General features: G+C 43.2%; 1 protein-coding gene across 3 annotated transcripts; it reads right to left on the minus strand.

Moving 5' to 3' along the window:
- Window positions 1–725: 725 nt before the first annotated feature.
- Window positions 726–15,757, minus strand: Ypel5 (yippee like 5). 3 transcript variants are annotated; one of them, XM_032908947.1, is made up of 3 exons: window positions 15,629–15,757; window positions 4,885–5,049; window positions 726–2,590 (listed from the first exon to the last, which is right to left on the minus strand). In XM_032908947.1, exons 2-3 carry the CDS (start codon window positions 5,023–5,025, stop codon window positions 2,366–2,368), a joined length of 366 nt encoding a protein of 121 aa, XP_032764838.1. In that variant the 5' UTR covers window positions 5,026–5,049; window positions 15,629–15,757; the 3' UTR covers window positions 726–2,365. The 3 variants fall into 3 exon arrangements, with proteins under 3 accessions (XP_032764838.1, XP_032764840.1, XP_032764839.1); XM_032908949.1 differs by lacking the exon at window positions 15,629–15,757 and adding an exon at window positions 14,735–14,863; XM_032908948.1 differs by lacking the exon at window positions 15,629–15,757 and adding an exon at window positions 11,145–13,549.
- Between the last annotated feature and the right edge of the window lie 280 nt (window positions 15,758–16,037).

The following is a 16,037-nucleotide window of genomic DNA, read 5'->3' on the forward strand; positions in this document are numbered from 1 at the left end:
AGTCAGGAGCCTTCAGAGACCAGAGGTGTTGGGTCTTGACTGGAGCTGGAGTTAGAGGCGGTTTTGAGCAGACTGATTTGGGCTCGAGGAAGTGAGCTCAAGTCTTCTGAAGGCTGTTCACTCTCTTCAGATCCTACTCCAAGGTTTTTAAACCTACTGTGAATAGGACTTTTGCAGTGATAGAGATCACACTCAGGTCTTCCAGCATGCTAAGCAAACTTAGCCCAGCAAACAATGCAGGTTTTTAAAATGAAGGCATCTATCTAGTGGTTTGTTGCTTAACCTGTCAGCAACTTGGGTTAATCTAGTAGTGTGACATTTACCTGTAATTTAATCAATTACATTTTCATACTCACTAAACCACAGTTGTATCTGTGGCAAAATGACCTGGTTAGCCATGGCAAATTTAGTGTTTTCAGGCATAAAGAAGAGTTAACTGTTGCTTTACCACTATAAAGCACAGCAAGCAACAGTTATTCAGAAGCCTGGTGTTGGCTGGGTGTGGTACACAACACACCCACCATCTCAGTAGATGGAGACAGGCAGAGTTCTCTGGATTCAGGCCAGCCTGCTGTTAAAGGTAGCAAGTAAGTTCCAGGTCAGCCAAGACTACGCAGCAAGACACCTCTCTCAAAACAAATAAAAATTATGCATTTAGACATTAAAATTAACAAAGATAATCACTACATAGGATCAGTGAAAAATAAGTAGCAGTTCTATACCAATGCAAGACAAAATATATTTTATTTTGACAGCAATGCACACGATGCTGTAGGTGAGGCATGCGACTAGGAATCCGCATCACAGGCCAGTGCAGAAATCAGTGGAAATAAATATTGTTCTTAAGTCTTGAAGCTTCATTCAAGGTGAAGACAGAGTTGTGTCACTCACTGGGACGCAGTATTATACTTCCACTGCTCCAGACAGCCATGCCGCTGACCAAGAGTGCAGAGCTATGGTGATGACTGTAAGCACAAATCACATTAATGCCAATGACAGTGTCACTTGTTCAACTCAGGCAAATTTCCTTCATAGATGACTTGGAAACTGAGCAGACACATATCCATCTACTCACTTGTATAACTACTCATTTGATTTCCCTGTCCTGTCTAATTCACCAAAAGCAAGGATCAGTTTGCCTAGAAACAGTTTGGATAAAGAAGCATATTCTAATACTTTGTAATGTCATAAATTTAGGGCTGAAATTGAGTCCAATCTGACCTCTTTCCAATAGGGGGTGGTATCGGGTCCAGCTGAAATGCAGTAGCTGAACTTCTAAGGAAAGATGTGAAATAATGACCTAAGCAGAGACCCGGTCCTTTGATGAAGTATTAGCGCTACAGACTTGTCAAACAAAGCCAATCACGAATGTGGGGAGGTGGAGACCCTTGGCCAAACAGTGGTTTTAGGGAAGTTGTTCATTTCCCCCTTCAGAACAGGGGCAGATTGATGGTGCAGGGAAGCACGCACACTGACATTTTGCTCAACTGTTTTCCAAACACAACACTGTTTAAACAGTGTGTTTTCACCTATACAAAAACCTTATACATAGTCAGGACAGCCTAAGACTGAGAAGAATCACTTTAACTACTAAGAAAATCACTTATCAAACGTTTGCTCTCTTATTAGGTATTTTTAAAAGTAACACAGGACCAAAACATCCAACTACCACTTTATTTATATTACTATGCTTAAGTTACATGGGAAAAGACAACCAAGCAGTTCTGCCCCATTTCAGAAAGTTTCCAATCAACACCAAGTACGTGGTGACAAGGAACTAGGGATGGTGACATCTGTGGGTCAAGACTGACAAGGAAGAATGGGTTCTGGTGCTACAGTTCCTCTCCAACAAGAATATGGCACACTGGCCAGCACAAGCCACGCTAACACTGAGCCTCCAGCGCTGGGCACAGATTCGGATCTCTTCTTGAAGCTAGCAAATTAAGTGAAATAACTGGGTTAAAAAGAAAATTTTAAATGAAGCCCAAATAAATTTAAAAACCATGCTCTTGACATATTCTCCACTCAAAATGTACACAAAACACTCCTTTTCACTCTAAGGACCCCAATTTTTTCCCTTACATAGCCCACCATGTAGTTGCAAACCTTCTGCCTCAAGATGTAAACACAGGGAAAAAATTAATGGCAAATGCATAAAATTCTCTCTACAAACTGCTGTTGGATGGAAAATACAAAATTAAAAAAAAAAAAAAAGAAGAAAGAAGAAAGGTTCCATCTTAGATGCTCACAACCTCTTGTTCCGCAGTTCATGAATCCGACTCTGATGCTAAGGTGACAGTGTATGTAAGGAGATTTTTGTTTTCAGTGAAGGAGACCTGGGAAAAGATGGATTTATCTTTTTTCTTCAAGAGTTATCAGATGGTACATGCTCCTCAAAGCCTTCACTCTCTCGAACTAGTGCACGTTCCAGGATCACACGGCCTTCCTTATAACGCTGGCTGTCTTCAGTAGCAAACTCATAGATCCATCCCAGTTTGCTATTGCAGTTTTTGCAGCTCACATCTCGAACCATGTGGCGGCCAGTGAGCATGACCCGATCTTGAACTTCACTGTACTGCAAGTTAACTACCTAAAGAACACACACACACAAAATCTCTTATAAAGTCATGTAGGTTAGGTAGTAACTGTGACAATAAGTAAATGTATATATAAGCAGTTAAGTATTACATAGCTATGCATGACCATGATAGTGTGAGAAAGCCAAGGCAGGTCCTCCCAAATTTGAGGTGAGAGCAGCCTTACTTCAGTGAGACCCTGCCTCAAAAACAACTAACCACCAAGCAAAGTCAGCGGACAAAATTGCTGCTTTAGTTAAACTCATGATAGCCGCCTATTAAGAGTGCCACTAGGCTTATAACCCTAGTATTTGAGAAGAAGAGTCAGAAAAAAAGGGGTTCATGGCCAGCCTCACTCACATAAGTCAGTCTCAAGCAAGCCTGAATTACAGGATACTCTGGTCTCAAACCTTACCCATGAGACTACACATCTATGTCTATGTCTGTGTCTGTGCCTGAGTCTGTGTCTGTCTATCTGTCTATCTAAACAAGGGCGCTTTTTAAAAAGGCTTATTTAATTTTATGTGGATGAATGCTTTGCCTATAAGTATGCATGTGTATCTGCTTGCTGTGGAGGACAAAAGGCAAAAGGACAAAACTGTGATCTAGAGTTATACATGGCTGTGAGCCACCAAGTGAATTCTAGAAACCAAACTTGGGTCTACTGCAAAAGCAACCAGTGCTCCTAACAGCTGAACCAGCCTGCCAGACCCCAATCTAATGCAATCTTTAAGTAGTGTTGGACAAGCTCATGTCTTGCCATCTGTATAGGATAGTTCTATTTCTGGTTGTAGAAAAGAAAAGGTCTGAAGCTGAAGCCCTGAGATCTGCTGTCTGCTTCTTCAATCGCTCTGCAGTGTGAGTGTAAACAAGATAAAGAAGCTGTTGGAGTACCAGTGCTCCACAGTGTCACATTTGTTTCTCAAAACGCCACTTTCTATATACGAACAGTGTGGGACAGGCTGAGCCTACCACAAATCATCCAATACAACAGTAAATACAATACAATAGCTTCCTAGCAAATTCAAAGATAATGAAAACAGGAATTGGATTCTAAAATAACCTGTGGAGAATTCCCAACCATTCTAAATACCCAAGAAATCCTCTAGGCTTTATTTTCTTCTAAAGATCAATAGTTAATAAATGTGACTTTGTTATATGGTCTAATTCTAATGAACTTTTGACACTGTAACGTGAAAATCAGAGACTATTAGTAAAGAATGAGCAAGGTTGAGTGAGCAGTGAACAGGCAGCTGGTCTGCCACAGTGGCCATTCCTCCTCTGTAAAATGTCAGGGGAACACAGTATTGATTCTCTGAGAGGTTTCTTTACTCACAACAGAGGAATGTCTACCAGTGAAAAGTTTATCTGACCTAAAAACAGTCATTTAAAACAGGATCTGACTGGGTTGTCCTGGCCCATGCCTTTAATCCCAGCACTCGGGAGGCAGAGACAGACAGATCTCTGTGAATTCAAGGCCAGCCTGGTCTGCAGAGCTAGGACAGGCAGAGCTACACAAAGAAATCTGTCTCAGGGTGGGGAAAAAAGACTAGATGTGCGTCTTAGCCTAGAAGACTTGGAAAGTAGACTATGCGAAGTTCAGGGTGCACAATCACATCAACCAATATCAGAACAGGGCCCTTTCAGGGCCCAGCAGACTGTAGATGTGCATCTGCCAATCTTTTAGTAGCCAAGAAGCCAAATGACAATGGGAAAGCTGACTGGCAAGCATGGATTAGAGCCAGTTAGCTAGACTCATGCTCAACGAGGAGCTGTCTCCATGGATAAATCAGTAACATACAAGGGAGAGAGAAAATGGCCATCTTAGCCTGTTCCAAATTCTGTGAGGTCACTAAAGTTTTTAAATTGAACAGTTTCCAAAGAAACAGAGACTTTTTTTACTGCTATTTTCAAACTGTCTCACTGTGTAGCTAAAGCTGGCTCAACTGGCCTATGACTCACTGCGTCTCCCAGACTGGTCTCCTGGTGTCCAGTTTGTGACCATCTTCCTGCCTCGGTTTTCCAAGCACTGGGATTATAGACAGAAGCTGCTACACCCTGCCTCTCTTCTTCTACTATGAAAAAGCTTAATAAAAATATATTTTAGGCTTTATAAAAATAAATAAAATAAAATCATGTTCTAGAATGTATCCCTGAAATCCCAATCAGAGACAAACTAATAAGCAATCGCTTCTGTAGGTTTCAACCACCATTCTGATACGGTGTGCTATCTGTGAATTCTAAGAGAACGGACTAGTGTTGCTGTCAAATGCAGCCACTAAAGGTAGGAATCAAGTTTTCCACCAACCTTGTTAAAAAGAAATGCTCTACCAGTGGCGCCTGTGAACCGAGTAGAGATGAGTTCTGAGCGATTGGTCAGGATTGTATCACAGTTTGCACAAGAAAACAGACGGGTACCACCGATATGATCAAGAAAGATTCTGCCCATTTTGATAGCTGAAGTTCTAAAAACCTAGAACAAACAGAAACAAAGACACACATTATTTTAAAAACTTGTAGCAGACATTGGGGGAGGTGTTACAGGTTACTTATATACTGAAATCTGCTGTTTTCTAGTATCTGCTGGGTAAACTGTCTGACTCGGAATGAACTATGAACACAGTTCACACACTGAACAAATAAACAGGACACCTCAAGTTGTTAAGAGTCAAAGTCAAGGAATGGTTATTACTTTTCTTTTAGTTATATGAAAAACAAAAGTGAAATTTCAATTAAAAATTATTTATATATATATTATATATACACACACACACACACTATCACAGATGGGGGACGGAGAGATGGCTCAGTGCTCTTAGAGCACTTACTGCTCATGCAGAGGACCTTGGGTTGATTCCCAGCATCCATATGAAAACTCTAGTTCCAGGGGATCCTATGCCCTCAAAGAACAGGCCTACATTCAGGTAAAATGCTGACACACAGAAGCTTGAAAAAAAGCTAGCACAGTGCCACTGTTATGTCTACATTCTGAGCAGATAATGTGTAATTTGAGGAAAGACTCAGAAGTAAGGGGCACAGGTGGGGTGATCAGATAAGAGCAGATGAACTTGCAATTTCAAAACAAGAAAGGGCTGGGAATATAGTTCATTGGTGGATCACTTGCCTAACATACTGGAAGGCCAGAGTTCTAGGTCAGCACCACCACAAAATAAAGAACAAAACCAAACCAAAAACGCCCACACCCCAAGAGGAGACCTGAGCAGATAGGCCTATGGTCACTGGGTTTACTGACCACCGTATAGGGACAATAGTATTAACTTCACTCAGTAAGTCTGAGTCTAAAGTCTATGGAGCACTTACTTTAAAATTCACAATTCTGGGAGGTTTCACCATTCCCATTTTCCACCCAAACAAGTTAACAGGTCAAAGGTTGCAGCTGTTAAGAATAGTAGCTGGAATACAGTTCAACGAACTGGAGACAAAGTTCTTCCACAACCCTCAACTGCTTCTCCCAAAGGAGGGGCACAGTGTAGACCTAGCTAGCTTAGAGCATAGAGCAACAGGACAGAAAAACAAGAGAATGGACTTTCCAGATATTATGCAACTTAGCCTTTGGATAAATTACAGAAGCACTAACATGCTCACCTAACAAAGTTTTGAAACAGGTTTCTGAAACCATGATAACTCAGACTTCAGTATTTCAAGAGTTTACAAGAGGCAGCAGATTCAACTCTTAAATACACTGCAACCTGTTTCTATCAAAGTGTTTTGAAACCTTTAGATATACTCAAAGAATACACCAAAGGTTTCATTTTAAAGTGTTTCTGTATGTTATCAGTTCCTGTGTCTCAAATGTTTAGTAACATGTAAAAATGGTGAACAGAGCTGATACAGCTGTCCTTTTGAGGAGTTGGAGGAGGGGGATCCAGACTGTTATCTGTAGTACTTTCATGATTAATAAGGAAACTATTTGTTCTTAGATTTATGAACTGTTCCAGCCCTTCAGTAAGAAGGGTCATTCTGAAGACAGGAAGGAACAGGAGAGGGAAAGAAGGTGAATAGATGAAAACCAAGTATAACAACGTATTTGAAATGTCACAATGAGATCCATCTATGAAAATCAAAAACATTGGCTTGGTGTTGCATGCCTTTCATCCCATCACTTGGGAGGCAGAGGCAGGTAGATCTCTGTGAGTTTAAGGCCAGCCTGGTTCACAAAGTGAGTTCCAGGACAGGCAGGGCTACACAAAGAAACCCTGTGTGACTAAAGAGAAAAAACAAAAACAGAATAATACAGTAACAAATATCATCAGAGGTAGGAATTAGTTTGAAGCCTGCCTAGGAGAAAAGGAGTTCCAATGTAGCCAAGGCTACATCAAGAGACTGTCTTTAAAAGAAAAAAAAAAAAAAAAAAAGGAAATAGAGCCACAATGTGTAAATGTAACACCAGACTTAAGCTATAGTAAAACTGACTTTCTGATTACATCTCTGGCAATGCTTGGTGCTTATTTTTATAGTCCTTAAACACAATTTTCAGGCTAGCTTGGTCTTTTTAGTAAGTTCTAGACCAATCTGGACTACAGAAAGACCCTGACTAAAAACATAACTATAATGTGGGAGAACAGGCTGGGGATGTACTACAGTGGTAAAGTACCCACCTAGTGTGGCTAAGGCCCTAGATTCACTCCTTAGCACCACAAATAAATTCTAGGTGTCCTGACAGAAGACTCGTGTTCAGCTCCCAGCATCTATACCAGGAAGCTCATAACTTACTGTAGATCCAGTTCCAAGGGCTCTGATATTCTTTTCTGGTCTCCATGGTCACTCATACATATGGCTGACCAACACAACACATAAATTTTACAAAAATAAACATTTGGAGCAGGAGAGATAGGCCAGTGTTTAAGAGTACTTATTGATCTTGCAGAGGACTCAAGTTTAGTTCTCAGTGCCTACAATACCACCTCCAGATCTGATATCGTTATCTCTTATGGCCTGCAAGGATACTTGCATACATGGGATGTGAACACGCATGCACACGTGCATGCACATACATATACCTGCGTGCAAACATGTACACATATATACAGGCATGAAAACACTAAGTATTAAAAACAAAACTTGGGTAGAAGGGTTGGCATTGTGGTGTGTCTGTGTGTGAATCAGGTAACAGGGAGTACACAACATATTCTCCCATAGCAACTGACTACTGACAAACAGTTTATCATTGTTCTCTATCCCATTTTATGTTTTATTCTCCACTGGTCCTGTTTGGACCTTGTATCACTATTTCAACTTATGACTCTCAATATAAATAAGGCATTCAACACACGTGTGAACAACTGATTCCTATGTTTATAATGATGTTGTTTAACAATAAGGATTGACAACCAAGGATTTACAGTTCATTTAGCTTCAGTTAGTTTCTGGGATTTGTTTTACAGGCAATCTTTGTCCTAACTTTCAAATATCAGACATAATTTAACTGCAGTGAAATAATACCTTTATTTCTAGACCGAAATGCTACTATGGAGGATGCCTTGGCTCTGAGTGAATGTTATGCACTCTGCCTACATCATTCTATCCTTGGCTCAGTGTCACAGGAATAGTCAGGACCGACCAGTTGGTACTGAGGGTAATAGATTTAATATGCCTTCTTTCCTGCTTTAAATTCACTTCTATTTTTACTCTATCCAAGTATCTTCACTGGCTTCAATTATATGATTCATTATCAAGTCTAAAAATATCTAAGACGACCTATACGTTACTTGATTCCTGACTGTGATCTCCATTTACATATAAACAGGTATCTGCTATATTGTCATCAGAAGTAAGCCAGACATTATTTGCCATCAACCCTACATAGTCATGAGATCCCAGCAAACCTTAGCTTTACGAGGTTAAAAATGTCAAACAGTGCTCAATAAAGCAGACATCAGCTACAATCCCTCTGCCACACATCCTGAAAGTCTGTGTCCCCATAAACTTGTACATTGAAACCTAGTCACCAATGTGATGGAATCTGGGGAGTAACTGTCATGAAGACAAGACTGTCAGTAGAGGATGCTAGCTGCCTTACCCTTTGTACCATGAAGACACATCTAAAGTGGGACATCAATCACGAGAAACTGGCCTTTACTAAAACCATTTCTGCTGGTGCTTTTTCCTTTGAACCATGATAAATTCCTGTGTTTATATACCACCCCACTACACTGTTCAGTTACAGTAGCCTGAAGAAAGCCGAGACATTAACAGTGTGAACTCTAACTTAGACTTAAGTATGTCCAGTGTATGGGACACTGCACTAGTACATATCATTTGAATGTGGTGTGTGTGTGTGTGTGTGTGTATGTATGTATGTATGTATTTTAACACCTACCTTTATAGGTGTTAAAATAGACCATGTAGCATTCCACAAGTAGCCAAGATAGTCTCTAAACTAAGTCTTATTCCAGTTCTCATTTCCCTTATACCTAGGGACCAAATAGCTGCTGGGGTTGGTCTCTCTCAGGCTGTCTGCAAATTGCCCTCCTCTTGTATTCCCTAGTTCAGTGGCAATCTAACCATATACTCCATAAAATTAGAAAACTGTAAATATAACAATACCAATAAGTCAGTTGGGGGAACCTTTCCCCCTTTTCTTTTATTACTAATGCAAACACTAATTCCATCTAAGACCATTAACAGTCATGGTGTTTTACTAATCTAGCACACATTCTCAGCTAGTGCTGTACTTGTATTGGACTGGTGCTACAAAATATAGACAGTGAAATACAACTCAGCTGCCACCTTCTAAACTCAGACTGCTTCAAATGCTATGTGGTCCAGCTTGATTTTAACCTACAATATCCCTCCTGTTTCAGCCTCCCAAGTGATGGGAATATAGGCCTATGCAATCATAACTACCTAGGGATGATTCTTACAAAAAAGACCCAAACACCTTAGGTGCTGAGGCACAAATATTTGGAATTTAGAATCAACCCAAGAAGCCAAGTGAAATTCTGCCTCAAAATTTAAAAATTAAAAACAAAGGGGCAGAATTAAAAAACAAAACAAAACAAAACAAAACAACAACAACAACAAAAAACGGCTAAGGATGTGTGTGGCTCAGTGAAGGAACACTGTGCCTGGTATTTATGAGGCCCAAATTTGATTCCCAATAATGGTAGTGGGGAATGACACTAAATTTTTATTGAGCTAATTGTGTGGCTCAGTGGTAGAGTATTTCCTAGGATGTGAGAGGCCTGTCTTCGAGCTTTAGCATTATCTTCAGAATATCAAAAGAAGGCAAAATCTCAAAGAGCATACTGAGCAACCCTTCCATGTTAACTACCCCGAGGACTTCCTTGCAAATGTATCAAGCTGTACCATCACTACAAACTGGCTTTGCCCACTAAGTTCTCACAAATCGCTCTGCAGCTAGTCACTTCTCCAGGCCTCTAGCACCACTATCCAGCTTTCTGGAATTATTTTTTACACCTAAAGCATTTACCACACATACTAATCGTTTTGGTTCATTTAGTGGAATCTTCAATCTCTTCATCTGTCGGTTGGTCAACATCTTCTGTTGACTCTGAAGCACTTTACTGTGTCCCACTGCAAAAGTGCATCATTTGGTAGATACTCCACCATGCTTAGTTCCATTTACGGCTGAAATGAGGGCTAAGCTTGGAGTGTGGCCTGCTGTATTTATGATGCTCCAACTTCAACACTCGAAGAGAAACCACTACAACATTATTTTGTAAGTGACATGCAAACAAGGCTCTTCTGGCAGTGCGTTTGCATCGTTCCAAACTATAAACCCTCAGGCTGAAGTATCAAACTGGGCTGTTTAACAGTTCACCTGCTATTACCTGACTTGACCTGCTATTACCTGAGGGACCAGGATGAAAACACAGGGAAGTTCATAGGCAACTCAGGTATTTTACTGATTATCTTCAATTTCTCCCACCAAAGAGCATCCTTAGACACCTAGAATTTCTAACGTCTATCTGCATCACAAGAGTCTAATGAAGTAATTATATCTTCCACCTTTATTTTTCTTAATTATACAATTTGTAAGTTAATTTAAAAAAAAAAAAAAAACTACTTTTCTTCTAGAAACCCATCAGTAGTGAATTGATTTTTAAAAACTGAACATGATGACTTTGTATAAATCCCTCATTTCCAGGCCATAAAACAATGGTCTAAAAGGACTGTTTGGCTCTTTTATAGATACAGTAACAAATGAAATATGCTATTTCCTAGTTGGTTTGGTCTAACTCAGCACTTAAGAGCATTGGCCACCGTTCCAGGGAACCTGAGTTTGAGTCCCACCACCCACCTATGGGCTCACAAACAACTGTAACTCCAGTCCCAGGATGTCTAATGCTGGCTTCTGGCTTCCATCGGGACCAGACACAAACTGGTGTACAGACTACATGCAGGCAAAACACCCATATACATAAAATAAAACCCAAACCAAAAGAACAGGGGTCAGCAAACCAAGGCCAGCAGTCCAAATCTAGCTCCCCTGATTTAAAAATATTAAAAATAAAATTCCTTTAAAGGGTTAAGAAGAAAATATCATATTTTACTAGTTTGGACTACAGCCACACTTGTCCTTACCAAGAAAGGTTATCCTGCTTACAGCACACTGAGATAGGTAGGGGAAAAGTTCTTCACTTTAGAAGTCTTTCTCAGAGAAACAGAAACCTGGTTGACAATCAGGCGTAAAGATCATTAGGAATAACTGACAAATTCCTGGAATGCCATTCCCATTTTCTTCATGGATTTCCTGGCTAAACCCACGGGTTTTCTCAGTGGGGCAGTGACTCAGGCTTGTAATCCCAGCGTCCAGAAGACTGAGCAAAGAGCACTGAGAAGTGCAGAGCAGCCAGTGTGAGTCCTAGTCCTCAAGACAAAGATCCTTAGCTTTCTTTTCTGTGGAAGATCAACTGTATGAAGATCATTCAAATCAGTTACAGCCAGCTGCTGACTCCGCTCCTCATCCCCAGGGACACAGACAGGACAGCCTAGAGCTAAAGCCAGGTGCTGTTTGTAAATTTCGGTTCTCCCTCCCCTCAATACCTTTGTAACCTTGGACAAATTACTGTTTCCTATGTAAAATGGCAAGAGCGATATTCCTGGAAGAGAATTAAATGAAGACACTGTATCCTGAGAACAGTGCCCTGTATGATGAATGCTAAATAAAGGTCATAAAAGTAGACTCTACATCCCATTTCGTCCCCGTCCCACCACAGATGAGGAAGCAGGGTTCAGGATAGGAAAAAGCAATTAACCAGCTTCACCGCCTGTTAATTACAGCCATAAGTACCCAGGTAATGGAAATGATAAACAGGACAAAAGCTAGAAACTTAAGATTTCAAATTCTTGGTGTCTCAACTCTAGGTCTTAAAATAGGTATCTGCCCTCCCTATAATTAATAATCCAGTTTGGTCTCAATGCTGGCAAATGGATTCAACCAAAGGAGGCACCACTTCCTAGCTCTAAAAATACCAAGGAGAACAACAGGCATCTATTTGCATTTGGATAGGATGTCCCGATGGAAAACACCCACTTTGGAAAGAAGAATCTCTACTTAAGAACTCTAAACCTTTGGGGTATTTCCACAAACACCCATCCCAGAGTTCCCTCCAACAGTGGACAGAGCAGAGGGGGTTTTTCATTCCACCAGATGGGGGAAGACAAAGACTGAGTGAGTATAAAGAGCATGGCGCACTGGTTCTAGCACAGGAAGGGTTACAAAACTCTGTCCCTTCCAGAAGTAGCATATTCTGATTCTGCTATTATGGATTCACGTGGAAACATGGCTGTATATTTGGTTTTCAGTCTCTTCTCTCTAGAACAAAGGAAAGAACAAAAACCATAAAACTTTTAATAGCTAGGATAATTACTACCATAGCAATAAACATTTGATGCTATTGCAGTTTCATTAACTATTTTCACAGCAATTTGTAACAAAACAACAAAAGTTACACAGGGCAGCAACAGCTCCTTCTATAAAATCTATTTTTTTTTTCCTTTCTGTGATACTGGAAATCAAACCAAGTACCTTGTGCATGCCAGGTAAACACTATGCTACACACCCAGCCCATTTTTCTTAGTTTTGTACAAAATGTTAGCAAGAGGTGAGTTTCAATGACACAGGAAAGCCATGTTATCCTCTTACAGTATCAGTTCACTCTACTGGGTCAAATGATGTCCTGCTTGTGGGACTGAATCTTCATTTGACAGTAATTTAAGTGTATGTGCCTGGTCTTCTAAGATAATGCCTTATTTTGTGTTTTGTTAACTTCCATGCTGACTGGGTTTCTAGGATACTGCTTAGTCATCATTAGAAACTAAGACCAGCCACATAACTCAGCAGTTAGTCGTGAGTCAGCAAATAATCAGAGTTGGTCATCTCCCCAAAAACTTCCTGGCAAGACAAACATGATCCCTTTGTTTGTTGTGATACAACACCAAAAGCTTCTTCCAGACTCAAGTGCTAAATAGCAAATTCATATTTAGTTAACAGTTCCAAAATTATGAACTTTCTACCATATAGTAATACCAGGAAAATAGTTTTAGTTTACATAACTATCAAGGCACTATAAAACAAAAGATAGCCTAGAAACAAATATACTCAGGGCTATCTTCACATCTCATATATTTAGGGCTAGTTTCATGTCTCGGACTTTTGTCAGTGAAGTATCAAGTCTAATTTCTTTTCATAGTGATTGGTGCCTTATTTCATTATTTAAAAGAAACCCATTTTTATTAGACCTATAATTAATGTGGGCAGATGGAGGTCAGGACAGCTTTGTGGAGTAGGTTTTCTCTCAGTCATGTGAGTCCCTCGGTTAAAACTCAGGTTGTTTTGTTTTTAATCAAGCACCTTTACCTGCAGGGCCTTTTTGTCATCCTTTTTACTCTTTATTGCTCCTAAATCTTAGTGGACAGAGAAGGCAAATGAGTCTAGCAAAGAGATTTCAATATTCCAACTAGATGCTCTTGTAGAAGAAGCCAAACACATTTTGCTAAGCATGTTTAGAAAAGTTACTTTTAAATTCATGTTGGTTTCCTTGTACAAATTAAACATACTTCATTGTATGCCTTTCCTAGAGATAAGATGGTTGCCACGCATAAACTAAGGGAAAAAAATCTGTACCGAACCCTGGGCCAGATGAGGGAATAAGACAGCCATTGTTTAGCACACCTGGAATCCCCACACCAAAGACAACAAGGCAGGTCTGCCAAGAGTTCAAGGGCAGCCAGGCCTCCCTGCTAAGACTCTACTGAAAAACAACTGCATTAGTTCCTTCCAAAGAGTACAAACTACCTTGCGCTCTGGCAAGCTCTCATCACTCACTCACTCACACACTCACTCTCTCTCTCTCTCTCTCTCTCTCTCTCTCTCTCTCTCTCTCTCTCTCTCTCTCTCTTACACACACACACACACACACTGAATTGTACGTGTTCCATCTTCTTGCTACAGTAAATGCTCTAGGGATGTTTTCCCTAAGCTCTTCTTGGCCAGCAGCAACTCACAAGCTTTTCATTTTCTCGGCTCTACATCTATTCTCTTCAGAATACTTCCTACTTCCTCCTCCTGGTGTCTCCCTGCCCCATCTTTGAACTCCTGGAACACTCATTCCATAACTTAGCAATATTTAGCATTGCACTGTTTTCCGACTTCATTGTAACCTTTTCCTACATTGGGAGTCTAGAGAGAATTCATCTTTTCTGGAATCTCCTTACCTAATACACTATTAAGTAAATATGTGGTTAATTCTTGGTAAAAGAACCCATCGAGGCGCGTCACATCTGGCACAAACATGCACCCAAGAAACACCGATTGCGACTTTTCCTATGTTGTAATGCAGTTGCAATCCCGCCTGTGTGGCTATGCAAAACGATCTGGTAAGTTTCCTATTGTGCCTGTTAACCTGAACCAGCCAAGTTCACTTATTTTCCAAAAGCAAGGTAAGTCTGAGGTTACTTTCAGGTTTCCCATCTGTCGAAGACCACCTGAAATAAACATCCTCAGATTTCCAACAGGGCTCTGTAAACAGAAAAAAAGTTTAAAAATAAATGAGCTCTACACCTTCCCTTACTGTCACTCCAAAGGGAGAAGACCGGTCGGTGTCCGGATTAAACAGACCTTTGTATTACTGCGGCTTCCCACTCCCGCTGCCAACACTCGGACTTCCTACCTGCCTAGATAGCAGCGTGGATTAAAGGGGTGTGCAGGAGTGTGCCTACCCCACGCCAGCAGGGACCAGCCTCCGGGTCGGCTCACCAAGCAGCGGCGGGGGTCAGAGCCAGGCCGACCGCCCGCAGCCGGCCCAGCTGATCGCGCCCACGTGACGCCCGCCAGCCAATCGCCCGGCGCAAGGCGGAGCGCGCGGCGGCGGCGGGGCCTCCTCGGCACAACAAACACAGGCGGAACAGCTGGGCAGGCGCGGGCTCCCGGGCGCTCAGCACCCGCGGGCTCCCGAGCAGTGTCCCCCACACCCAGGGTCCGGTGGGCAGCGTGGTAGGGGCTGGCTCCCGGGCGGGCACGGCCCAAAGCCCAGACACCTGAGCACGAGTCGGGTCTCCGCAGCGGGCGGGGTGCGAGCGCGGCCCTGGAGCGCGGGCCCGCGGGCCGACCAGGAGCGGAGCCCGGGCGCGCCCCCGACGCTGCGGCTGGGACGGCTGCCGTGGGGGCGGGGCGGCCTAGGAAGTGGGGGTGTCACTGGGCGAGCTGTCTGCGGACCGGCGGTCGCTGCGACAGTCACCGAGGGTGGCGGGGAGGCGGGTGGGGGCCGCGGGTCGCCAAGGGTCGCGGCTGTTGCGGGCTCGCGGAGCGCTCGGCTGCGCGGCGGGGACGGGAGGACGGCGGCCGCCGCGCCACAGCCTCACAAAGAGCGACGGCCCGGCCCGCGGCCCTGCGGTTCTGAGGGGCCCTGGTGGCCCGGCCGGGACCCTGGACGAGTGGAGAAGGGGAAGAGGCACTTCCTGCCTGGGCCCCCGCCCCGGGCCGCTCCCCGAAGGCTTCGAAGCCGCCGGCCCAAGGGCTTCGAGCCCCAGCCGACTCCGATCCCAGCGCCCGCGGCCGTACTCACCTGCGCACTGGGGATCGGCGCTGCCAGCAGCTCTTCGCTCCTCAGCTGGGTCGAAGCCCCCCTCGGCCTCCAAGTCTTCAGGTTTAGTCAGGCCTTGGCCCCGCCTCTCCTCGGTCGGGCCTGGGCGTCAATCACCCAGCGTGGCCCCGCCCTCCCTTCAGGCGGCTCTCCCGGTTGGCCCGCAGCACCCTTCATTTCTAGGCTCCGCCCCTCTCCCTGGCACTCTGCCCCTTCCGTCGGGCCCCGCCCCTTCTCTGGCTCACCCTCCCCCACCCTTGCCCCCTTACACTCCGCCGCCCACCCCGCCCCGAAGCCGCAGAGGGTGGGCGGACTCATCGCTGCTCTCCCCGCCCCTAAGTCGACACCTTGCATCCTCACAGCCAATCAAGGAAGCTAGCTCTGCCTCCTC

This window comes from Rattus rattus, chromosome 7, assembly GCF_011064425.1.
Source record: "Rattus rattus isolate New Zealand chromosome 7, Rrattus_CSIRO_v1, whole genome shotgun sequence".
NCBI classification, from domain to species: domain Eukaryota; kingdom Metazoa; phylum Chordata; class Mammalia; order Rodentia; family Muridae; genus Rattus; species Rattus rattus.

Excerpts from the sequence above, each read along its gene's own strand:
- Ypel5 (XM_032908947.1), bottom strand. The coding sequence starts at position 5,025 with ATGGGCAGAATCTTTCTTGATCATATCGGTGGTACCCGTCTGTTTTCT. Across the intron at positions 2,591-4,884 it reads GAGCATTTCTTTTTAACAAG|GTAGTTAACTTGCAGTACAG; the intron begins GTTGGTGGAAAA and ends TGTGTTCTTTAG.